The sequence below is a fragment of the Populus nigra genome, chromosome 8, assembly GCF_951802175.1.
Source record: "Populus nigra chromosome 8, ddPopNigr1.1, whole genome shotgun sequence".
Lineage (NCBI taxonomy): Eukaryota > Viridiplantae > Streptophyta > Magnoliopsida > Malpighiales > Salicaceae > Populus > Populus nigra.
The window spans coordinates 474,575-501,423 of record NC_084859.1 but is presented as its reverse complement, the minus strand read 5'-3'; the positions used below and the strand labels follow the sequence as shown (position 1 = coordinate 501,423).

The following is a 26,849-nucleotide window of genomic DNA, read 5'->3' as shown; positions in this document are numbered from 1 at the left end:
TACCATACAGTATAAAATGATCAAGTATTTATTGTACCAAGAGTTACACAACACAAATCTAAATTAACCATTTAACAAGCAAGGTATTAAGAGTAAGTAAGATAATAATTATAAAACATGTTAATATTAAACTTTCTTGAATATAAACATTAAAGTTCATGTTGAGTTCATATTATACTTATTCTTACACCATTAGTGTAAGTTTTTCACCTTGACAAAATAAACTTAGTTAAATATAATGAAGAACAGAAACATAAATAAACAAAATAAGAACATAATAATGATATAAATTAACTAAATATAGTAAAGGAAATGAAAAACATAAATAAGAGATTAATGAAAATATAACATGAAATAAAACTTGAATATTACAAAATACAAAGAAAGAGAGCAAGAGCAAGATCTTGATATGAAAACCAAGATGCCTAAATGTATGGCAAATGCATTCTTTTATAGACTAAAATTCAGAACTATTGATTTAATGACTAATTATAGAGTGAGTGGCCAACTCTTGACTTGGTGGCTAGCTAATGAGTTGTTGGTTGGACAGAACGTCATTACTAACATCCGAATTTGAACAGCTTGTCTCATGAAAGTTATGGGAATTTATCTCAGATTTCTAACAAAACAAGAATGAGCTCATTTGGATTTCTAGAACTCGAGATATGGGCTGAACACTGAACAATGTCTGGACTGCAAGATAGATTCAGACTTCTCTTTTGTTGCTAAGATGTGAACTTGAAAACAGAACCTTTGATTCTTGGACTCTTCATGAAAGTTTTAGGCCTATGTATTAGCTTTCCATCAAGATAAACCAGACTTAAATCCAAGGTCTACAACTCTAGTTATGATCCAATAACCGAATGATGTTTTAGTTTGAACTGAACCAACATCTCTTCTCTAAGCTTAATCCTCTCTTTGTCTTTTCAATTTCAATAGTTAAACACATCAGTAAATCCTTTGAATTGTGAGATATGCTTGTATTCAAAATGATCATTTACCATAAATTAAAAATATCTTATATTATCAGACTTTTTATTATAAAACATGCTTAAGTTAGAGAATTTAATGATACTTTAAGTGCAATTTAAAGATATAAAACTTTAATAAAAATACACTTTTAAGTACTAATTACCTCATCTACCAAAAGCTACTTGGTCTAGCTTGGCAGATGGACCCAACACTGTTGGGTCTGGCTTCTAAGCCAGGCCCAAAACACTTCCAAAAAGAGTCAACATTGTTGGGTCCTGCTGACCAGCACCCAATAGTGGGTCTGGCTGCCTAGCCAGACCCACCGATCTTGAGTCTAGGTGGATAGCTGGACCCAATATCCTTGGGTCTAGCTCTGGAGCCATAACCAATGATATTATTATTTGTATTATAAATATTATTATTTTTAATATTATAAATTTTAATATTTGTATTAATTTTTTTTCATAATTAAAAGCATTAATATGAAAAATAGTATTATTAGTATTATAAATATTATTATAGTTAATAGGATTAATATTAAAAATAATATTATCCGTGTTATAAATAATATTATTTTTACTATAATTAAAGGTATTAATATAAAAAATAATATTATTCGTGTTATAAATATTATTATTTTTACAATAATTAATAGTATTAATATTAAAAATAGTATTATTTGTGTCATAATTAAATACTGTAAAGCCCTTAGGGGTGTTCCTATGCTATGTTTTTTTTGTCAAGAATTGCGGTTGGGGGCATTGCCTCCTTTGCTAAAAGCTATTGGATTGGTGTAGCAGCTGGACCCAATGTTGTTGGGTCTTGTTAAGTCAGACCCAAAACACTTTGAAAAGGAGCTGGGCCTGGCTGAGCAGCGAGATCCAATATCCTTGGGTCTGGCTGAACAACCACACCTAAGGATATTATTATTTGTATTATAAATATTATTATTATTAATATTAAAATATTATTATTTACATTATAAATATTGTTTTCTTATTATAATTAAAAGTATTAATAAAAAAATAGTATTATTTGGGTTATAAATATAATTATTTTTAGTATATTTAAAAGTATTAATATAAAAAATAGTATTATTCGTGTTATAAATATTATTATTTTTTAATCAATAATAATCCATTTTAGATTTCTACTAAGTTATCTTCTACGGGTGGATAAAAAAAAATTACATCAAAAATAAATATTAGTTATCTACTTATACTTTGTCATGGGAATAAAAAATAAATATATAGAATTTTTCAATATATTTTTTACATTAAAAAATTATAATAGTAGATAAAAAGGCTGATATGTATTTAATTAGATAATTTGATAATCCACGTTTATTATCATTAACCTTCATTTTTACCCCTTCTTGAGGGCAATAAAAACTTTTGCTGAAGTTTATAGTTTAATATATCATTTTAACATTTGGTATCATCATGTCCCAAAATAATAAGAAAATCAAACCCTAAGGGGTAATTTATTATTATGTTTTGAAAATAAAAACATACATATAATATGGGCAGCACTCTTGACAATTTTATATTATTTGACCACTTAAAGAGAGAAGCATGTCTAGAATCGGGCGAGCTCTACACATTAGCTCTAAGGGCTCAAGTTTTGACATGCTTACTGCTGTCTTCTCTGCCATGTCAATTTTGTTTTCACCAACCCTTTCCAACTCAAAGCACTGTATCAACGATCCCAAAGTTAAGGTCATCACTCTGTTTGCTAGGCCATCTCCAGGACAAGCTCTCCTGCCCATCCCAAAGGGGATGAACTTGGATGCAGCAACTCTGCCTGCAGATTCGAATCTCTCAGGCTTGAAACTTGTGGGCTCATCCCACAGTGTAGGGTCTCTATGGAGAGACCATGCGTTTACCAATAATATGGTCCCAGCTGGGACATGGTATCCTCCAATGGTACAGTCGGAGGATGGCATGTGCGGTGGTATAAGGGGTGCCACAGGACATAAACGCAGATTCTCCGAGATGATGCTCTGAAGGTAATGTAGTTTCGCAAAATCTGACTCTTCTATCAAGCGGTCCCCAACTTGAGCGTCCACTTCTGCTTTAGCTTTCTTTAACACGTCTGGATGGTTGAGTAGATTGGCTAATGCCCATTCCATTGCTGTAGCAGAAGTCTCTGTTCCCGCAAGAAACAACTCCTGCACAAAATACTTAGTGAATTATACCTACCATGCTTGTTAAACTCAAGCCAGCTCCGACCCAAAAGCAAAGATGAGAAGGGTCTACCCAAATTGCTTGACAGGTTGATACACAACCCAGAGCCCCGGAGTTTAACTTGGGTTAGGTCAGGTTGAGAAAAAAACTTGATGAACTGACATACCTATGTTTAATACGTTGACACAAAATTTGATGAAGCGGTGGAGAGAAAAACAGGTGGCTTTAGGCATCATTTTTGGTTTTGTTTCCCTTTTTAGTGAATGAAACTCTAAGAAATTGAAAGGGGAGAAGATACCAAAAGATCAAACCGTAAGAAAAATTGAGTGAATCAAAACAAAAACATCATTTTTAACAAGTTCAATGATTGAATCAACATAAAAAGGGTTAGGTTTGACTAACCAGAACATGGCCTTTGATTATGTCATCAGTGTAGTATTCAGGCTGTTCTTCTTGCAAAGCGAGAAACCGGTTTATCATAGTGTTTCTGTCCCTGTCATCTCGATGCTCATCAACCAGTCCCTGTAAGAACACATCCATCTTCTTACTTAGTCTATCCAACTTCTTCAAGTGGCCTGTAATTATATCGACCCACTGCAACATTGGAATCAGATCCCCCACATTTATCATGGCAATATATGCAAAAAACTCTTCCAAGATCTCCCTAAAAATCCTGGCCTCTTCAATTTCCTTAACATCTACGCCATAATACCTCTTTCCTGCAACCATTCTCATTATAATATTACTCGTTAGGTCCAGGAGCATGGATCTCAACTCTACCTTAGCATAGTTACCATGCTTGGAAACACTACTGTGAAGTCTACGCAGTAAGGCCATGACTTCCTCTCTTCGGATGCTAAATAAGGAAGTGAGGGGAGCAGGAGAGAAGATTTCAAGAGCGCTTATGCGGCGAAGGTTGCGCCAATGGTCGCCGTATTCGACTGAGCCCATGGTGGTGTTGTTGTAGTTTAAGTACTTGGTGATCAAAAGGGGAGGACGGTTGGCCAACACAATATCGTTCTTGGTGAAACATTCTTCCACAGCCGATGGTGAAGATATGACAACGGCAAGGCGGGATCCGAGTTTGAGAGAGAATATGGGACCGTGTTTTTCTGAGAGGGAGTGGAGTGTTCGCTGGATAGGTTGTTTGAGGAGATGGAGATGGCCTACAATTGGAAGAGCAAAAGGGCTTGGTGGGAGATTACTGATCTTGCCTTGCTTTCTTTTGTGGAGCAAGAACTTGGTTGAAAGAGCAAGAAACACAAAGCATGGAAGGAGAAGAGAGTAGCAAAGGCGTTGCAAGGTACTGTAGTCTTCTTCCATGCTTAACTTGCTTGATTGTAAGCTTTGGATACTCGTCCAACAGGGCAGCTGAAGATCCGAGTTCTTGGGTTCCTCATGTCAACTCATATATCAATATATAAACTCTTATATTCTTTTTATTATTTTTTAATAGCATTTTAAAATCCTTTTACGTTGTTTTCAACGTTACTCAGTAGGTTATCATGTTGACTTTGCACATTTCATATGGTTTTTTTACATAGAAATTTCAATATCTGGACCCAATATTCTTATTTCCTTCATGATGGCAAAATAAAATCTTTGCAAAAAAAACTTATTAAAACACCAAATTCCAAGTTTTCTACAGTCCAATAAATAATTATTTTTTTTTATTAAATTGCAATATTCTTTTGTCAATGATTAACTTTTTCAATAAAACGGGAGAATAAATTGAATATTTTTAGTTGTCCATGATATGATGAGATTAGTTCCTTTATATCACACCAGTTCTTTAATCAACAATATCCCATTTAGATCTTCACAATCAACATGGATTGCGTTACACAATGGGTTACATTTTAAAAAAAAAGTTTAGGTTACAAGAAAGCTTTTTAGTGGCTAATGGGTTAATCCTGATCCTCCTAATTGGTGTGCTTATCAAGTTTAGGTTACAAGAAGCATGTCTAGAATCGAGCAATCTTTACACATGAGCTCTAAGGGCTCAACTTTGAACATGGTCATTACTGTCTTCTCTGTCATGTCAATCTTGTTTTCACCAACCCTTTCCCACTCAAAGCACTGTAACGATCCCAAAGTTAAGGTCATGACTCTGTTTGCTAGACCATCTCCGGGACAAGCTCTCCTTCCCATCCCAAAGGGGATGAACTTGCATGCATTAACTCTCCCAGATTCGAATCTCTCGGGCTTCAAACTTGTGGGCTCATCCCACAATGTAGGGTCTTTATGGAGAGACCATGCGTTTACAAATAATATGGTCCCAGCTGGGACATGGTATCCTCCAATGGTACAGTCAAAGGATGGCATGTGAGGTGGTATAAGCGGTATCATAGGACATAAACGCAGATTCTCCGAGATAATGCTTTAAAGGTAATGTAGTTTCGTAAAATCCGACTCTTCTATCAAGCGGTCTCCAACTAGAGCGTCCACTTTGTAAAACAGAGAAGGAAAAGATTTGCCTGAATTGTATTTCATTGAATGAGTTACTGCCGCTATATACAAGTGTTTCTTATAATTATGCTTAGGTATGTTAAGAATATGAATTACTATAGGAATAGATATATTTGACATTTACGTATATGTTTCCTAACCCATTACATGAACATTGGGATATTATTGATCTTTTCTTAATACTCCCCTCAAGTTGGAGAGTGAATGTTGAGAATTCCAAACTTCCGAATCATGACAGAGAATATCTCCTTTCCTAATGGTTTAGTGAATACATCCGCAAGTTGATCTGCTGAAGTAACAAATTTAGTCATGATTGAACCATCCTATATTTTACCCCGAATAAAGTGACAATCCATTTCTATATGTCTAGTTCTCTCATGGAAAACTGGATTAGCTACTATATGTAAAGCTGCTTTGTTATCATAATGTAGCATGCTGGTTTTGGATGCAATATCCGTAAGTCTTTCAACACTGAACATAACCAAGATAACTCGCAGCATGTACCTATCATGGCTCTATATTCAGCTTCTGTTGAGGAGAGTGATATTATTTTATGTCTTTTTGTTCGCCAAGAAATAAGTGAAGATCCTAAAAAAACACAATAACCCATAGTGGATCTCTGAGTCATTGGGAAACTAGCCCAATCTGAATCACAAAAAGCTTGCAGAGACAAATCATTTTGAGAAGAGAAAAACAAACCCTGTCCTGGAGCACCTTTCAAATAACGCAACACACGCAACGCAACTTCTATGTGCGGTTTGCGTGGTGCATGCATAAATTGACTTAACACATGTACAGAATACATGATATCCGGTCGGGTAATGGTCAAGTAAATTAGGCATCCCACAAGTCGTCTATACTAAGATGAATCTTTAAGTAAGTCACTTGCATCTAAGAGCTTTGTGTTTTATTCTATAGGAAAATTCATAGGTTTAGCACCCAAAATCTCACCATCCTTCAGAATTTCCAAAGTGTATTTCCGTTGTGAGATAGAAATACCTTTTTGTGATCGAGAGACCTCAATGCCTAGAAATATTTCAAATCACCCAAATGTTTAATTTGAAAACGACTATGCAGAAATCTCTTAAGAATGTATATAGCCTTGAGGTCATTATATGTGATGAGAATGTCGTCAACATATATCAACAATTCAGTAAAGGATTTTCCATTGTGACATATGAACAATGAATAATCTTCTTTAGACTGAATATAACTGGCAACTTAAATAGCTACAGAGAATTTAGCAAACCATTGACAAGAAGCTTGCTTTAATCTATACAACAACTTGTTGAGGCGACATACCAAACTCCCCCCTGTCATTGAAGACCAAGAGGTGGACACATAAATTTCTTCATGAAGATCACCATGAAGGAAAGCATTGTGCACATCTAGCTAGTGAAGGGACCAATTCTATGCTACTACTAGAGCCAGCAAAAAGCAACGGATAATAATTACTTTAGCAGTAGAAGAAAAAGTGTCATGGAAATCGATACCTTCTAGCTGTGTGTAACCCTTGGCCATCAACCGAGCTTTGTGACACTCGATGGTGCCATCTGAATGATGCTTGATTTTGTAGATCCAACGACATCCAATTAGGGTCTTTCCAGGAGGGAGAAAAGTGAGGGACCAAGTGTGGTTAACTTCCAATGCTACCAATTCAGATTGCATGACATCTTGCCATTATGGAAGGGAAACAACTTCTGTATAAGAGCGGGGCTCAATGTCCTGACTAATGGTGGCAAAAAAGAAGCAATGTTGTGGTAAGTAACGATGGTAAGAAAGAAAATTACAAAGAGAATACCTTGTACCTGTTGTGAGACCAAACGATGAAGTCAGCGATGGTAAGAAAGACGTTACTTGTTTGCAAATATAATCATGTAAAGCTCAGGAAGGGCTGTGATGTCGCTGGGAACGACGTAAAGGTTGCACAGGAAACATATGAGAAGGTAACTGAGTGATATTGTTGGGAACTAAGAGAGAAAAAATAAAAGGGACTGGAGTGGGAGACACGGAAGAGGAGATTGGGAAGTCTGCAGGAGGATCTGATATGGAAAAAGGAAGGACGAGTGTGGGAGCTATAGATGCAGCTAATGGTATAGGAGGTGCAGGAATGGTTGGAGGTAATTTGTAAGGGAAAATGTGTTCATGGAAAACAATATGATGGTTGGTGAAAAATTTATGGGTGGTAAGGTTGTAGAGCTTATAAGCTTTTTGGCCGATCGGGTAACCAAGAAAAACACAACACATGCAAGACAAGTAGGGAGCAAATTTATGTGTGGCATACACTTCAGTAGCATATGTAAGACAACCGAAAACCTTAATATGGGAGTAAGTAGGGACATTGCTGTAAAGTCTTTCAAAAGGGGTTTTATGAGAAAGAAATGGTGTGGGTAAACAATTAATTAAATGGACAGCGGTAAGAACGTATTCTGCTTAAAAATGTAAAGGGAGATGAGCTTGAAAACGAAGGGCATGAGCGGGCTCAAGGATATGACGATGTTTATGCTCTACAACCCTATTTTATTGGGGTGTATAAATGCAAGAGTGTTGATAAGTGGTGCTATTTTGTCGAAAAAATTCTGCATAGAAAAAAATTCCCCTCCACCATCAACGCAAATATTTGCGATGGATGCATTAAATTGGATTGTGACAAAGGAAACAAAATTGTAAGTAAATTTTGTGTTTCATGTTTGTGATGCATAAAGAACACCCATGTAAATCTAGAATAATCATCCAAAATTATCAAAAAGTATTTAGCACCAAAAAGAGAAGAAATTTTATAAGGGCCCTAAATATCATAATGAATTAATTCAAACGGTCGAATAGAGGAAATTGAACTAGCAGAAAATAGAAGTCTGCATTGTTTTGAAAGTGCACAAATATCACAAGCATCTTTGAATTTGAAAAGGAAATTGAGTAAATTTTTTGCTATAAAATTTGTCACACGTCATAAAATCCACGTGGCGTCGGCTGGCGATTTTTTCTATTATGTGTTTTGCTTTGATTGGTTCGTTGGAGTCGCCACCTAGTAATTTAGTGAGGGCTATTAGGAAACCTGATGTACTGGTCTTGTCAGAGATTCACCGGTAAGGGACTGGTTGTGGTTAGGGAAGGTATTAGCACCCCTAACGCACCCTACATGAGGTAAACTGCTTCGTGGACTTGATGTGTTTTTAAAAATAAAATTTTAGCCCAATTTTAAGGCTTTGATAAATCAGTTATTAGTTCCCAAAATATATGTAGATACATGTTCTACATTTTCATGGAAAATACAACATGATTTTATCTGTCCTTTAGATATTTGTGCATATAAATTAAAATATTAAATTCATTTTTTTTTCTTTTGATTCAATAACATACATAAAAAAAAATACACAAACACACACACATCTCTTTTTCTATTATTATTTTCTCTTTCTTTTCTTTTCTTTTTTTGTTCTTTTTGTACATCACATTACAAAATTATAAAAAATTTAAACACTAAACAAAAATTACATTACATAATTTAAAAATTACAAAATAGTCCCTAAACTCCAGAAATTGCAGAGGGACACTTCTGGAACTGCCTGAACAGTTCTGGAACAATGGCACGCGCCGTCACTGACAGTGCCGGAAATGGGCGGATCTGCCCTGCTTTCTCCTTTTCTCTTCTCTGCCGATGGTGACCTGCAAAATCAACCAAAAACGCAACACAGGCAGTTGATTTTAGTTGTTTTTCTTTGTTTTTTTTTTAGATCTGCTCTCGGGTTCTTCTCCCGGATCTGTCCCGTTCGGGTCTGCTGCTATGGATTTCATCTCCTTCTCCTCTGCTTCGGGCGGCGCTGCTGGCTGATGGTGGATCTGTGGCCGCGCATGGAGATCGGAGGAGAAGCTGTTGTGGCCGGCTGTTGTGGGGAGGAGCTGCTGCTGTTGTGGTGCTCGCTGGAGGCCAGCGTTGATGGTCTTCCTTCGCTGTTGTTGTTCATGGGTCTCTCTTTGATTTACATCTGCTCCTCCTGCCGATGGCAGGACTGGTGGAGGCGGATCGCGGTGGACGCGGGCGGATCCGCCGGTGCCTGAGGGCTTCGGTGTGGAGCAGAAGGGAGGCGTTTCCTGGTGGAGCTGGATCCGTGGGCCACTGGCGGTGCGATTCTGCCGGCGTTCGGTGAGCTGGCCGCTGGTTCAGGAGGAAAGAGCTGAGGGAGGTCGCGACTGAGGAAGAGAGTGGGGGTTGTCTTGTGGGTCTTGCTGCTGTTGTCTGCTGGCTGCTGGAGCTGAGTCGGCCGACAGAGGGAAAAACGGTGGTTGGCCGAGAGAGCAAGAAGAAGAAGGAAGGTGCTGGGAGCAGGAAGGAAAAGGAGAGCTGCGGTGGCTTGGGAGGTGAAGAAGATGGTGGAATCGGTTGAAGAGGAAAACCAAAAACGTTGGGGGGCGACTCCTCTTGAAAAAAAGATGGGTTTAGGGTTAGGTTTTTTTGTATTTTTTCCTGATGTTGTCAAAATTCCCCCCCTAAAAAATCAGTGTACATGGTATTTATAGGAAAAGTTTTGCTAGGTTTTCAAACTAGTCCCTTAAGTTTTCCTTTCCTTCTTTTTTCCTCTTTTTTTGTAATTTTTTATTTTTCTTATTTTTTGTATTTTTGAAAGCGAGCAATATCAACGTCAACTCAACAAGGAAAATTAATGATCATAAAATTTACGCGTTAAAAGTTGAACGCGTTCCAAATACCTTTGAAAATTTAAATTCTTTTGAAATGACATTGAAAATGCTAAAAACGATGCAAATATATATCAAAAATGTATTTTTTTGGGTTTTCATTGTTTTTTGCTATTTTTGAATTTTTCTGAAAATTTATCAAAACATGGGTCAAAAATTGGGTAGCAACAGATGCCCCCTCTTTACAATGCTTAGGAAGCAAGACTCCTCAATGTTTTGCATAGTAAGCTTTGTAAAGAAAAACTTGTCTTTCGGTCTGCTTAACTTGCTCAATATCCACTAATGTAAAGACTTTACTCTCTCTTTTTTGTTTCTTTCTCTCTCTTTTTTTTTCTTTTGTTAACTTGAGATCCCATCTGGCGATCTCCTTTTCCAAAACCAAAGAATGTGTGTAGCTCGGTCAACCTGAAATCCCATATGGAGATTCCCTTTAACCAAAGCCACCTGAGATCCCCTCTGGCGACCTCATTAAACTGGAATTAAAAAATGTGTGTAGCTCGGTCAACCTGAAATCTCATCTGACGATTCTCTTTAACCAAAGCTACATGAGATCCCATCTGGCGACCTCGTTAAAGCAAAACTAAAAAATACGCGTAACTCGGTCAACTTGAAATCCCATCTGGCGATTCCCTTTAACCAAAGCTACATGAGATCCCATCTGGCGACCTCATTAAACCAAAACAAAAAAAAAGTGCGTAACTCGGTCAACCTGAAATCCCATCTGGCGATTTCCTTTAACCAAAGCTATATGAGATCCCATCTGGCGATCTCATTGAACCAAAACAAAGAAAATGCATAACTTGGTCAACCTGAAATCCTATCTGGCGATTCCCTTTAACCAAAGCTACATGAGATCCCATCTGGCGACCTCATTAAATCAAAACTAAAAAAAAAAGTGCATAACTCGGTCAACCTGAAATCCCATCTGACGATTTCCTTTAACCAAAGCTACATGAGATCCCATCTGGCGACCTCATTGAACCAAAATAAAGAAAATGCGTAACTCGGTCAACCTGAAATCCCATCTGGCAATTCCCTTTAACCAAAGCTACATGAGATCCCATCTGGCGACCTCGTTAAATCAAAACTAAAAAATGTAGAACAAATGGTCTCATTGTAATGGGCGACCTACCCAGGTGGAAAGAATGTGGAAAACGATCTCATTATGAAGGGTGACCTACCCAAATGGAAAGAATGTGAAGTGTGGTCTCATTATAATGGGTGACCTACCCAGATGGAAGATGGAAAAAATATGAAGTGGTCTCATTGTTATGGGTGACCTACCCAGGTGGAAAATAGAAAAAATATGAAGCGGTCGCGTTATAATGGGTGACCTACCCAAAGAAAAAATGTGACTTACCTGGCAAAAAGACTTGGCAGGCAAAGTCCTGACAAGACAAGGCTGACAAACTTGGCACCTTCTGGTTGCAGGTTGACTTGAAGACTCCTCTTGATGACGAGGTTAATCTCCTCCTTTCTTTGAGATTCTCCTACTGGCAAGGTTCATCTCATTCTCTTCTCGTTCCAGGATCTTAACCGATTCTTTGTCATCATCAACTCAATGATTCTTTCTTTGTCCCCAATCCTGCTGGACTTCATTGAGGATCTTTCTGTAACAAATCACAAGTATGTGCAATGCTTTGAGGTTAGATGACATGCATGCATCCTTACCTGATGTGAAATATAGGTCCCTCCCTTTGATGATCCATCGTCATAGGGTGCCTTTGTTTGCTAACCAAAGCCTTCTTTGCTCTTCCCATGTACTGGCTCATTCGTGTGCTAGCCTTCCACTCAAATGTAAGTGCAGTGCCCATCCTAGGCTGTCCACGATGATTACTGCTCTCGCTGTTTATCAAGCTTGACAATGCCCCCAAGTGTGGTGTTGCTTGATTCATCATGAAGGATTTTATCTCCTTTGGATTCTTCTGAGAATTATCCTCTGATTGGTTGTGTGCATCATGCCAACCCATCAAGATTGTTAATCAGTCATGAACTTGCCTCCAGTTGAAACAATACTTTTCAAGTATATGTTATCATTAACCTTCTTAGAAACTGTCAAGTCATCCAGCCATGCATCTCATAGCTTTCAGTACAAGGCTTATCGTTGTAAGCTCAATGTTCTTCTCCATGGATTTCCCTTATTTTGTCAAATCAGATTGTGAAAAGAAATGTCTTGGCCTCATCAATGATGTTGCTTTTATCACCCATACTCATATGGTGAAGTACACATTTGGCTTCAAAACAAATTGTCCCATAGTCAGTCTCCATGGTGGGTGCCCTTTCCGACATTCATTCAATGCAGTTATGTGATAACATCTGTCGATAACCATGTTTCAAAAGATGACAATATGAGATTGTCTTTTAAGTGCAGCTTTGTAACAGCACGACTTTTACAAGCCCAAAACAACAGTAAATTTTATTTTTTTTGTACTTGACACACATCGTGTCGGTAATCGGCGAACATGTTCCCTTCACATCATCAATATATAATCCATACATCAACAACAATCAACATTTCATTTAAAAGTGAATCTTACATAAACTTATAATATTATGTTTGCATGATTAGAAGTTCGCATTTAAAATATACATGCATAGTCATGAGTTTGTATTCTATCCTACAAATAGTCATCACGAATTTAATCTAAAAGGATCTAATAATAGTTATACATTCAGTACATTGATTCATATAAAATACATCATGATTTAGAATGCAACTACATGATTCCTTGCAAAAGTAGGTTCCCATGTATCGGGTTTCCTAGGCACCTTGTTGGTATGACGTCCCTACTGCAGTACAAAACATTTACAAGAATGCAATTACTTAATAATAATAATAATAATAATAACAACAACAACAACAAGAAAATGGTATGGCAGTTTAACGAAGCATTAATATTATCTCATGTTTGAAGCGTGACATTTGTAGTTCCTTCATGTTCTTGGTATACATAACTTGCAGTATATATATATACACCAATTCTTGCAATCAACTATAATCTTAAATCCGGCCATTCTTTTAAGACATCATTTATCGAGGTTAACTATTCACTCACCCCGGCCATCCCCTTCGAATTCCATCAGCCAAAACTAATCAACTGTTTGTCCTGGTCATCCCTTTGGATGCCATTAGCCGAAGCTAATCATTCATTTATTTCGGTCATCCATTCGGATGCTATTAGCCGAAGCTAATCAATCGTTTGTCCTAGTCATCCCTTCAGATGCCATTAACCAAAGTTAATCATTCATTTGTCCCGGTCATCCATTCGGATGCCATTAGCCGAAGCTAATCATTCGTTTGTCCCGGTCATCCATTCGGATGCCATTAGCCGAAGCTAATCAATCGTTTGTCGTCGAAGCTAATCAATCATTTGTCCCGGTCATCCCTTCGGATGCCATTAGCCGAAGCTAATCATTCGTTTGTCCCGGTCATCCATTCGGATGCCATTAGCCGAAGCTAATCAATCGTTTGTCGCCGAAGCTAATCAATCATTTGTCCCGGTCATCCCTTCGGATGCTATTAGCCGAAGCTAATCATTCGTTTGTCTCGGTCATCCATTCGGATGCCATTAGCCGAAGCTAATCAATCATTTGTCCCGGTCATCCCTTCGGATGCCATTAGCCGAAGCTAATCAACCATTTATCAACATTTAAGCATTTGGCAATCTGATATTTGAATTAACACAATACGACAACGTTCATGATAAGGTATTTCAATGTTCAAGGTCATCTCTTCAGATGCCTTTAACTGAAGCTAATCGTTCATTTGTTAACATTTAAGCATTTGATAGTCTGGTATCTGAATTAACACAATACAGTAATATTCATGATAAAGTATTTTCATTATTCAACATTATTTAAAAGGAAGGTGAAAGTCACCTACCTGCAGCAGAAGCTCTACTTGTGCTCCCCTGTTGCTGCTGTTGCACCACACGGTGGTCCCTCCTACAGTCACAGACTCATCTCATAAATTCTTCTCATTCAAGGATATGTTTTATAATAATCATATCAATAGCTAATAAATCTTTCTTTCAATCATTTCTTTCTTTATATCTTACGTTTTTTCTCATTACACCCATTAATGTTGTCATCCTTTATCCAACCATAGTTATCATTCCTTTAAGCCGATATTATAGAGAATCCTTATTCATCCATTACTCATATGTTACTTTCTTATGCATGTTCATTTCCTCATAATAACATACATACATATATCATGTATATTTTCAGAGTTAGTATCTCAATGTGCAAGTGTTCGTATGACTCAATTCCTTTATATAGTATTCACGTGAAAGTCTACTGTTACTGTCTAACTTTGAACTATTGTTGTCCACTTTCCAACTGTTACTGTTTAACTTTGAGCTGTTACTGTCCAATTTCCAACTGTTACTGTCTAACTTTGAGCTGTTACTGTTTGACTTTGAACTGTTACTGTCTGACTTTGAACCGTTACTGTTTGACTTTTCCAACCGTTACTGTTTGACTTTTCCAACCTTTACTGTTTGACTTTTGAATTGTTACTGTTTGACTTTTCCAACCGTTACTGTTTGACTTTTCCAACCGTTACTGTTTAGACATTTGAACTGTTACTGTCTGGACATTTGAATTCTTACTGTCTACACTTTGAATTGTTACTGTCTAGACATTTGAACTCTTACTGTCTACACTTTGAACTGTTACTGTCTAGACATTTGAACTGTTACTGTCTACACTTTGAACTGTTACTGTCTAGACATTTGAACTGTTACTATCTAGACATTTGAACTCTTACTGTCTACACTTTGAACTGTTACTCTCTAGACATTTGAACTGTTACTGTCTACACTTTGAACTGTTACTGTCTAGACATTTGAACTGTTACTGTCTACACTTTGAACTGTTACTGTCTAGACATTTGAACTGTTACTGTCTAGACATTTGAACTATTATTGTTTGAACATTCATCAGATTTTTAACTATATCTAGACTTATAGAACTCTGTTTCAAGCAAGATTAGTCTCGTTGGAAAGCTAATACACGAGGCTACAAGTTCTTTGAAGGAAGGAGAACCCAGTTCTGCCTTTGAGATAGTCAAAATTGCTCATCAACAAACACTACCCTACAGGGTCTGTCAAGACCCAATCTCGGTTGATGACCCATAGCTGGGGTTCTACAGCTCAATATTGAGCAAGACCAATTTCTTAGTTTGCTAACATCCAAAACTACAATTACTATGAGAAACTTGATCTTAATTCTCTCATCCTTCTACTCGAATTCTCTCCAAATGTTAGGACACGAATCTGTCCAGATTCATCAACCTTTCCATTTACACACAACATCCACAATTTAACTCTTTCTTTATCATCTCAACCCCTGGTCATATCATATATCGTTTAAGACTGTAAAAAAAAAGAATATCTTTATAAGAGCCAATTTATCTTATTTATTTCAATCTTCCCTCTTAACATCAAAATAAAACATTCTTGTCGATTTTACAAACTTTCCGAACAATATTCTTCTAAACACAGTCCTTAACACAGTTCCTATAAACCATAAATAACAAACGAATAATATTCCAAACAATCTATACTTTCAAGTTATAATGCATTATTATGAGTATAACATATCCAAATATTAACTTCATCAAATGGTGAAATTTCCAGAAATATGGGTTTAACCGAACTGACCTCAAACTTGCAGACCTACTGTGCGAGATATACAACTTCTATACCAAATGTTTGTTTCAGATCTCCACCATTCAGAATCTAGTCAAAATCAGGAAGAACAACATATTCAAGTTATAGCCTAATCCAACGGTGGCCGAAGGAGAAAACAGACAATAAAGAAGACTGTCCAGAAGTGTATTTCCCAAATATTTTCCTCCCTCGATATCTCTCAAACGGGGACTGATATAGAAAATCCCTACGGTGACAATGTATACGACATGGATGAGAACAACATACCCGAATATCGTGCTGATCCAACGGTGGAAGGTGGAGTTATAGCTGTCGGTTGATTTACCATCAATATATCTTCTCTTCAGCCTCTCTCTAAACTCTCTCCTACTCTTGCCAGTCACTCCAAAAGAGAAAATATAATGATATTTATAGTTCTAACATCTTGTTAATTTCACATTTATCCCTACCCCTTTTTATCATTTATACATAAACTCCCAACCTTCTGTTATTTGAATATTGACCTCTCTTGATCTTACGTATTCATTTTGCCCTCACAAATGTTTTTCTTTTCAATGATTTAGTACTATATTCACTTTTTATTTCATTAATTTCACTATTTTTATCTTGATTAGGTTTCTTTAATTTAATTTAACCCATTTTACTATTGGTTAAATTTCTCATCTTTTAAATACCCAGAAAAATTATAACCGAGGGTTTACAAGCTTTGATCCACCGTCAGTCTTGGTGGTGTGCACATCTTTTCGATATTCATTCAAATGCAATTGCATGCCCACATCGGTCAATAGCCATGTTTCAAAAGATGACGATATAAAGATGTCCTTTAAATGCATCTTTGGTCCATCGTTAGTCTTGGTGGTGTGCATATGTTAGATATTCATTCAAATGCACTCACTTAATAACATCTGTCAGGAGTCATAGCTATGTTTAGAGGGTAACCCAAGTTTACGATAATAAAATGCCCTTCAAGTGCAGCATTGCCCATCAATTGCTGTTGAAGTTCACTAAATCACTGACTGTCTTTGAACAACATTGCCCCCAGTAATGATCTAAATGCTTGTTCTGCTGATTAGCTTTCTTTAAACATCATTGTCCTCAGTGCATTGATTCATCATTTGATCATCTTTAATTGCCCCCAGCTGATCTAAATACTGCTTATTTTTCTTCTCAGGGTCCACTGTATTGCCCCCAAGTGGTCAACTTTTCAATGAGTGTCCAGATATGTTGATGTCATTTCGATCATGGGTTTTGCCAATTTGATCGATATTCTTCTTGTTTGACAATCTTTCTTGTTCTAGAATCAAATCTCATATTTCAACGATCATGTCATATTCAAGTCTAATTGTTGAAATGAAATCAAAGAGATGTCAATTTTTGAAAGTATTTTTCGAAATCAAGCTTTTTTAGTCAAAGACCCAACACACGCTATTCAATGTAATCTTTTGACTGTCTTGTATTTTGAAAAACAGAAATGACCCGTTGTAAGATTAAAATGACTTTTTTTCATGGTTCTTTGTATCAGTTTTAATCTTTAATCTTGGGTATATCTTTTGATGATCTGCGATGAGGTGACCTTCTGTTAATTTCAAGGAAAACAAAATACTCAAAGTCAAAACTTGAGGATTCATCAAGAAAGATTGTTTTCTTTTTTAGCACCAATTTTATTAGCATGCATAATAACAAGTAGCTTAATCCATGAAGCCACGACTCTTATGGAAAAACTCTTCAAGTTTTGAGAGCGTCATTTATTGGTTCAAATTGCTTACTTGATTAAAAAGGGCTTTTTAAAACACGTAATGCAGGCTATGGTTCATGGCTTATGAAAGAAAGGAAAATTCAGGCTCAAAAGGTGTTTGAGGGTTTCAAAGACCTAGGATCAACATCAAACTATTCATCAACTCTTTTTCTATTATTGTCTTTGTAAAGGAAATGACATATAATCTTATTAACCTTAAATATCAGAATTCTCTTAACATAGGTTATATGCAAATCCAACTTTCCTTGATGAATAACCAACCTCAATCATCTGATAACACCAGAGGCTTTATAATGGATACTAAAAGTCACGTTTATAGCTTGTCTTTCTTCTGCTATTGACTTTTGTTGTGTCTTTCCTTGATTGAAATTTCTTTTGCTCTTCCTAGACTTGATAGGCATTCTCCTTACTTTATCTTTGACTTGCCTTTGAGTGAAGGCAATTTCAACTTCTTTTTTCAATCTTTTTTTTTTCATGGCCTTCCTCAAAATTTTCTTATATGCCCTCAGTCTATGTGCTTTCTTTTAGCCCTCTCTCAATCATTGGACTTTTGTTCTAAGCCTTCCCCTTTATCCATTAATTATATCTATGTCTCCAAGATATCTCTCATCTGCCCCCCAGTGTGGGGTGTGATCCTAGTCAGGTTTTTTTATGAAAAGAATATTCTAACCAGCTCAAATGGAGACCGCAAGGGATAATATTTCAAGAAATGTGAAAGGATAACAAAAATGACCTTTTCTCATTGCAAGCAAGGTCGGTTAGAACCGATAAATTTTGACCTCATCTAGTGTAATGATTAAAACTTGTAAGAGTCATGATTCGAGTCCATAACTATTGAATCCACTACATGTCATTATGCATACTGCTAAAACTAGCTATATGATGCGTGGTGCAGTTTCTGGAGGTATGAGTTCAAAATTGTTTAGTCATCTTATGTCATTTTCAAGCATCAAGTCATTTCTGCAATCAAAACACTTTTAATGTTCATGATTAAACTTTGCATGTTGGAGTTTGATCAAACATATTTTGTCAAAATACCCTTTGAAAGAAGCATCTCATGATTTCATAACAACAAAGAGACAACGAAAAGACATGTTTCGTTGAAGGTGAGATGTGATCCCAAAACAAAATGCAGAATGGCAAAAATTCCATAACAACATGATTGACAGTTCAACCCCTTCTTAGATCAGCTCCTCTGGCAATTTTTATGTCTTGCCAAGCAATTGCGATCACTTGTCATTATGAGGATATTCTAGTGAAAAAAAATGATCGATGACATCATCTTTCACAAACTAAGCTCGATTCTTGAATCTCTTGCAACTGTTTAACCAAAATGGTCGAGGACCCCACCATGACAACACATCTCTTGTCTGGATTGAACCATTTAGAAAATGGTGGTTGCATGAGTTTTGTCGGAGTTAGGCAAAATTCTAGAATCTAGCCAATGCTGGTTGACAAACTTAAGTGGCAGAGGGATGCCAATCTTGGCAAAGACATTTGAGTCATTGATGCTACAGTGAGACCTGGCTAAACCACATAACTATGGTTTCCCATCTTCAGAGTCATCTCCTTATTCAACTCCCTTCATAGTTCTGAAATCCACGGTAGAGCCTTCAATCTTTCCCATCTTGAGAGTTAGCTCTATTCTTTTGGCAATCCTCACAACATCATGTCAATCTTCCAATGTTGTTGCGGTTGTATGAGAATTGTTGGAAACCCTCCACTTGCCAGGTAATCTTGGCAGCATACAGAAACATGCAGTACCACCACTACTGACGTGTGGAATCACGCGTTGTCTCAACTGGAAGAGAACTTGATGAATCTAAAACTCTTCTGTCTCATCTTCGATTGCTTACAGATAGTGCAACAAATAGACACATGTAGAGGGAGTTCTGCTTTGTTGAAGTTTCAGTTTTCTTCATGTATTTCAGTCTAGTCATGTCTCTTCTCTCTACTTATGCGTTTTCATGTTGACACTGGTAGGAGAAAATTGTAGATGATCTGAAACTACTACATTCCTTCTTGGATTTCCCACTTGCAGATCCACAAACAGATTTCTGCCGATAGAGCTCTGCTACGTTGAAGTTTGATGTCTGCTCATATATTTTTTTAGACCAGGTCTGGCTCTTCAACCTACTAAGATGTCTTCGTGCTGAAACTGATGAGAGAAATATTTGTAGCATATGCAACTTACAAATCCCCTCTTGCATTCCCAATTTGCAGAGCCATAAATGGATTTTTGTAGAGAGAGCTCTGCCACATTGAAGTTTGACGACTACTAATATTTTCAGACCAGGTCTGACTCTTCTGCCTACTACAATGTTTTGCTGGTGCCACTGGTGGGAGAAAGTTTCAAAGCATATGAAACTACTACATCCCCTCTTGTATTCCCCACTGGCAAATCCACAAACAAATCTCTACAGAGAGGGCTCTGCCATGTTGAAATTCGACGACTACTCATGTTTTCAGACCAGGTCTGACTCTTCGGCCTACTACAATGTTTTACTGGTGCCACTTGTGGGAGAAAGTTTCAAAGCATATGAAACTACTACATCCCCTCTTGCATTCCCCACTGGCAGATCCACAAACAAATCTCTACAGAGAGAGCTCTGTCACATAGAAATTCAGTGTATAATCATGGTTTTTTACATTTTGTGCTGCTGAACTGGAATTGAGCTCATAGTTGGGGTAACTTCAAAGAAGACTAATGCACCATGTACTGAGGCTAGTAGTTATTTGGTGCCATTGGAAGATGTGGAGGCGATGAACAATTAAAAATGCAACTGAACAAGAAGAGAGGTTGTCATTAGTTGATGACTGAAGGCATTACTGTTGTTGTTCATGACTGAAAATGAGAGGTATGAACTTCAATGGGACGTGGAAAAGCAGTGTTTCTACAGAAAACTGTGCAGACATTCCCTTTCCATTTGAAGCTCAATACTTGTTCAAGCATATCTGAGTCTAGCTACTTCACCTTTGCTGCTCTCAACTTCATTTTGACATTGTGCCTCTCTCTGACCCCTTTCTTTATTATCCATCTTTTTCCATCCATCTTTATTTTGACACTTGTTCAAGCAAACCTCGGATAGGGGAACCTATTTTTCCTCTCGGTACATGCATGATAAATGTATGAGCATGTAATCTATATGAAGAACTCGCCCTTCGAGGGGTGACATATGGTCGTAACTCTTGCATGATGGAACAAAAATCTTGATTCTTGCCCAAACTCTACAATAAAAATTTCCTGAGTGACGGCCATTGGGTCACCCACAAGTCTTGAGTTCAAGATGCTTCAAGAAGGGTTTGCCCTGATGCAAAACAATGTATACGGAGCACACATCCTAAAGGCAGGTTCTAATCTTTTTAAGTGAGACAAAAGATAGGTTTACTACTTGGTCTCTAAAAAGGGTCTCTTGTTGTCCCAGTGATCACCCTCTTGAAGGCAATATAGGGGCCCCGTAGGTAATGAGATGGCACATGTACCAACTGTTACCAGTCTAAGCACTCAACGAAGAGTTAGGGTTTACACAAACTTAAACCTTGACTAAAAGTCATAAGGTAAGCTGCTAGTCCCCCTCCTAACCTGAAGCTTGTGTGTGCTTTAAAAAAATTAAAATATGTGATGCATGAAACAATTCTACAAAATGCATGAATAAAACAAAAATAAAACAAGACAAAAATGCAAAAACATAAACACATCAAATACACAAAGCTTAGTCCAATAATGTCAAAAACAATACCTTCCCTAGTGGAGTCGTCATTCTGTCGCATGTCATAAAATCCACGCAGCGTCGGCTGGCGATTTTTTCTATTATGCATTTTGCTTTGATTGGTTCGTTGGAGTCGCCACCTAGTAATTTAGTGAGGGCTACTAGAAAACCTGATGTACTGGTCTTGTCAGAGATTCACTGGTAAGAGACTGGTTGTGGTTAGGAAAGGTATTAGCACCCCTAACGCACCCTACCTGAGGTAAACTGCTTCGTGGACTTGATGTGTTTTTACAAATAAAATTTTATCCCAATTCTAAGGCGTTGATAAATCAGTTATTAGTTCCCAAAATATATGTAGATACATGTTCTATATTTTCATGGAAAATACAACATGATTTTATCTGTCCTTTAGATATTTGTGCATATAAATTAAAATATTAAATTCATTTTTTTTCTTTTGATTCAATAACATACATAAAAAAAAAAAAAACACAAACACACACACATCTCTTTTTCTATTATTATTTTCTCTTTCTTTTCTTTTCTTTTCTTTTTTTGTTCTTTTTGTACATCACATTACAAAATTATAAAAAATTTAAACACTAAACAAAAATTACATTACATAATTTAAAAATTACAAAATAATCCCTAAACTCCAGAAATTGCAGAGGGACACTTCTGGAACTGCCTGAACAGTTCTGGAACAATGGCACGCGCCGTCGTTGACAGTGCCGGAAATGGGCGGATCTGCCCTGTTTTCTCCTTTTCTCTTCTCTACCGATGGTGACTTGCAAAATCAACCAAAAAGGCAACACATGCAGTTGATTTTAGTTGTTTTTCTTTATTGTTTTTTTTAGATCTGCTCTTGGGTTCTTCTCCCGAATCTGTCCCATTCGGGTCTGCTGCTTGGATTTCATCTCCTTCTCCTCTGCTTCGGGCGGTGCTGCTGGCTGATGGTGGATCTGTGGCCCGGCATGGAGATCGGAGGAGAAGATGTTGTTGTTGTGATGCTTGCTGGAGGCCGGCGTTGATGGTCTTCCTTCGCTGCTGTTGTTCGTGGGTCTCTCTTTGATTTACATCTGCTCCTCCTGCCGATGGCAGGACTGGTGGAGGCAAATCACGGTGGACGCGGGCAAATCCACCGGTGCCTAAGGGCTTCGGTGTGGAGCAGAAGGGAGGCGTTTCCTGGTGGAGCTGGATCCGTGGGCCACTGGCGGTGCGATTCTGCCGGCGTTCGGCGAGCTGGCCGCTGATTCAGGAGGAAAGAGCTAAGGGAGGCCGCGACTGAGGAAGAGAGTGGGGGTTGTCTTGTGGGTCTTGCTGCTGTCGTCTGCTGGCTGCTAGAGCTGAGTCGGCCGAGAGAGGGAAGAATGGTGGTTGGCCGAGAGAGCAAGAAGAAGAAGGAAGGTGCTGGGAGCAGGAAGGAAAAGGAGAGTTGCGGTGGCTTGGGAGGTGAAGAAGATGGTGGAATCGGCTGAAGAGGAAAACCAAAAACGTGGGGGGGCGGCTCCTCTTGAAAAAAAGATGGGTTTAGGGTTAGGTTTTTTTGTATTTTTTTCTGATGTTGTCAAATTCCCCCCCTAAAAAATTAGTGTAGCATGGTATTTATAGGAAAAGTTTTGCTAGGTTTTCAAACTAGTCCCTCAAGTTTTCCTTTCCTTCTTTTTTCCTCTTTTTTTGTAATTTTTTATTTTTCTTATTTTTTGTATTTTTGAAAGCGAGCAATATCAACGTCAACTCAACAAGGAAAATCAATGATCATAAAATTTACGCGTTAAAAGTTGAACGCGTTCCAAATACCTTTGAAAATTTAAATTCTTTTGAAATGACATTGAAAATGCTAAAAACGATGTAAATATATATCAAAAATGTATTTTTTTGGGTTTTCATTGTTTTTCGCTATTTTTGAATTTTTCTGAAAATTTATCAAAACATGGGTCAAAAATTGGGTAGCAACAAAATTTAATCTAGAGTAAGATAAATGCTCTAATTGGCGATGCCATAACTCAATGGAAGAGATGACATGAGAACAAGATGATTGGGTAGCAATGATAGTAAAGGGTTGGAATTTTGGTGTCGGTGTTGTTGATGCTAATGCAACCAAGTAATAAAGTTTGCCTCGTTGTTTACCCAAACCAATCGTCGTCTTCGTCACGAAGTCTTATAAAATACACCAATAGAAAAAAAAAAAAAGGTTACTGAACAATTGAGGTCTTTTGTAACTCAACTTATAGATGTCAAATCCACTTGAAAATTTGGCACACCAAGCACTTTTAAGAGAAATAACAGAGTTCAAAGGTAAAGTCCAGATAGACATAATTGGAATTTGTTCTTCACTTGGCATGATAACTGGTGGTAAAATAGTGTTTTGACGACTATTGACAAGTAAATGCAAAAAAGAAGTGATATGGTCAATTGCACTATTGTCCAGAATCAATCAATGTAGTTTTAACTATGCTTGTAACAAACCTAGAGAAATAATAACAGCATTGGCCTAAGGATTGAAGGTTTGATCTTTCCCTTTATTGTTCATAATAGAGAATATCTGTTGAAACTGTAAATCAAACCCTAAGGGGTAATTTATTATTGTGTTTTGAAAATAAAATCATACATATAATATTGGCAGCATTCTTGACAATTTTATATTTTTTTATCACTTAAAGAGAGAAGCATGTCTAGAATCGGGCGAGCTCTACACATGAGCTCTAAGGGCTCAACTTTGAACATGGTCATTGCTGTCTTCTCTGTCATGTCAATTTTGTTTTCACCAACCCTTTCCCACTCAAAGCACTGTATCAACGATCCCAAAGTTAAGGTCATCACTCTGTTTGCTAGGCCATCTCCAGGACAAGCTCTCCTTCCCATCCCAAAGGGGATGAACTTGCATGCATCAACTCTGCCTGCAGATTCAAATCTCTCAGGCTTGAAACTTGTGGGCTCGTCCCACAGTGTAGGGTCTCTATGGAGAGACCATGCGTTTACAAATAATATTGTCCCAGCTGGGACATGGTATCCTCCAATGGTACAGTCGGAGGATGGCATGTGCGGTGGTATAAGGGGTGTCACCGGACATAGACGCAGATTCTCGGAGATGATGCTCTGAAGGTAATGTAGTTTTGCAAAATCTGACTCATCTATCAAGCGGTCTCCAACTTGAGCGTCCAGTTCTGCTTTAGCTTTCTTTAGCACGACTGGATGGTTGAGTAGATTGGCTAATGCCCATTCCATAGATGTAGCAGCAGTCTCTGTTCCCCCAAGCAACAACACCTGCACAAAATACATAGGATTTTACTTTGAACTATCTTGAATATGACTTGTTGGAGAAAAACGTGGCTTAAGGTGATCGTTTGTGGTTTCTCTTTGTTGTTTTTTAATGAACGAAATTTAAGAAATTGAAAGGGGAGATGATACCAAAAGATCAAACCGCAAGAAAAATTGAGTGAATCAAAACAAAAACATCATTTTTCCTTAACAAGTTAAATGATTGAATCAACATAAAAAGGGTTAGGTTTGACTAACCAGAACATGGCCTTTGATTACTTCATCCGTGTAGTATTCAGGCTGTTCTTCTTGCAGAGCAAGAAACCGGTTTATCATAGTGTTTCTGTCCCTGTCATCTCGATGCTCATCAACCAGTCCTTGTAAGAACACATCCATCTTCTTACTTAGTCTATCCAACTTCTTCAAGTGCCCAGTAAAATCAATCCACTGCAACAATGGAATCATATCCCCCAAATTTCTCACGGCAATACATTCGGCAAACTCTTCCATGATCTCCTTAAAAATCCTAGCCTCTTTAATTTCCTTAACATCTTCTCCATAATACCTCTTCCCTGCAACCATTCTCATTATAATATTACACGTTAGATCCAAGAGCATGGACCTTAACTCCACCTTAGCATAGTTACCATGCTTGGAAACACCGTGAAGTCTACGCAGTAAGGCCATGACTTCCTCTCTTCGGATGCTAAATAACGAAGTGAGGCGAGGAGGGGAGAAGATTTCAAGAGCGCTTATGCGGCGAAGGTTGCGCCAATGCTCTCCGTATTCGACTGAGCCCATTGTGGTGTTGTTGTAGTTTAAGTACTTGCTGCTCAAGAAGTAAGGACGGTTGGCCAAGACAATATCGTTCTTGGTGAAACATTCTTCCACGGCCGATGGTGAAGATATGACAACGGCAAGGCGGGATCCGAGCTTGATAGAAAATATCGGACCGTATTTTTTTGAGAGGGAGTGGAGTGTTCGATGGATAGGTTGCTTGAGGAGATAGAGATGGCCTATAATTGGAAGAGCAAAAGGGCTTGGTGGGAGATGATTGATCTTGCCTTGCTTTCTTTTGTGGAGCAAGAACTTCGTTGAAAGAACAAGAAACACCATGCATGGAAGGAGAAAGGAATAGCGTAGCCATAGCGAGGTACTGTAGTCTTCTTCCATGCGTAACTTTGTTGAACAGGCTCTAGCTTACCGATCCTCCTTTTAACCAGCCAGGCAATTCTTCTCACTGCATGCAGCCTTTGAAAACTCAAGGTCCACTTAACTGTGTACCAGTCAAATTGCGCAGCATGGCATTCGAGATTTTCTTGAAAATATCATATATAACAGGCACCAAATATTATCATTCCAACTTGACTGCTTAGACTCCATGACTTTTTACATACAAATTTCAATATTTGTACCAACTATTCTTATTTCCTTCATGATGGAAACATAAAAATCCTCCACAAAACATATAAAAACACCAAATTTCAAGGTTCTTCTGTTAATGATTAATAAATTATTCAGTAAAACGGGAGAATATATAAATTGCAATAGTCTTCGTAAGAAAATGTTATCACGAGGGTATCTAGAATCATTAAATCCTAAATTATTGATAAATTTTTTTATCAAAATATATAGAAAGGTATTTACTTCGAGTTATACCAGCATCCAAGTCCAAATCTTCTATGTCACGTCCAAACTGGATCGGCTGCAACTCTCGTAATGATCCACTTTCGATTATGAGCCGATGAGTTTTCCTAACATGGAGAAGCCTAGCCATTTGCAGCTTGCAAGTAATCCGAGCCCAAGCTCAAAGAGTATTCTTTGTAAAGGCTAGCCAGAGAGGATATAGTCCACCTGAAATGAGTCAAACGAAGGCGACAGGTGATTACTTGACTAGGAAAATCACAGGAGAAAATAATGGTGTCGAAAGATAATGATTATTTGAGATTTTATTTTAATTTTATTTTAAATTAAATAATTATGAAAATTATTGGCATGTAGTAATCAATATTATTAAACTTATTTTGGCTTGGTGAATCAACTCGTTGACTAATTTGAGATATGATGTAGATCTTATTTTAAATTAAATCATTATAAAAATTATCTTTGTTACTGTAAAAAAAAA

General features: G+C 37.5%; 2 protein-coding genes across 2 annotated transcripts; both read right to left on the bottom strand.

Annotated features, from left to right (window-relative positions):
- Positions 1 to 2,428: 2,428 nt before the first annotated feature.
- On the bottom strand, positions 2,429 to 4,570 carry LOC133701331 (cytochrome P450 81Q32-like). The gene is made up of 2 exons (XM_062125210.1): positions 3,561 to 4,570; positions 2,429 to 3,142 (listed from the first exon to the last, which is right to left on the bottom strand). Exons 1-2 carry the CDS (start codon positions 4,479 to 4,481, stop codon positions 2,516 to 2,518), a joined length of 1,548 nt encoding a protein of 515 aa, XP_061981194.1. The 5' UTR covers positions 4,482 to 4,570; the 3' UTR covers positions 2,429 to 2,515.
- A 19,336-nt stretch (positions 4,571 to 23,906) lies between these two features.
- LOC133701438 (cytochrome P450 81Q32-like) lies at positions 23,907 to 26,632 on the bottom strand. The gene is made up of 2 exons (XM_062125353.1): positions 24,983 to 26,632; positions 23,907 to 24,730 (listed from the first exon to the last, which is right to left on the bottom strand). Exons 1-2 carry the CDS (start codon positions 25,895 to 25,897, stop codon positions 24,104 to 24,106), a joined length of 1,542 nt encoding a protein of 513 aa, XP_061981337.1. The 5' UTR covers positions 25,898 to 26,632; the 3' UTR covers positions 23,907 to 24,103.
- Positions 26,633 to 26,849: the final 217 nt, after the last annotated feature.

Bases quoted from the DNA above. Each gene is read 5' to 3' on its own strand.
- LOC133701438 (XM_062125353.1), bottom strand. From the start codon at position 25,897: ATGGAAGAAGACTACAGTACCTCGCTATGGCTACGCTATTCCTTTCTC. The intron at 24,731-24,982 runs GTTAGTCAAACC...TATTTTGTGCAG, and splicing joins TAATCAAAGGCCATGTTCTG to GTGTTGTTGCTTGGGGGAAC.
- LOC133701331 (XM_062125210.1), bottom strand. From the start codon at position 4,481: ATGGAAGAAGACTACAGTACCTTGCAACGCCTTTGCTACTCTCTTCTC. The intron at 3,143-3,560 runs GTTAGTCAAACC...TATTTTGTGCAG, and splicing joins TAATCAAAGGCCATGTTCTG to GAGTTGTTTCTTGCGGGAAC.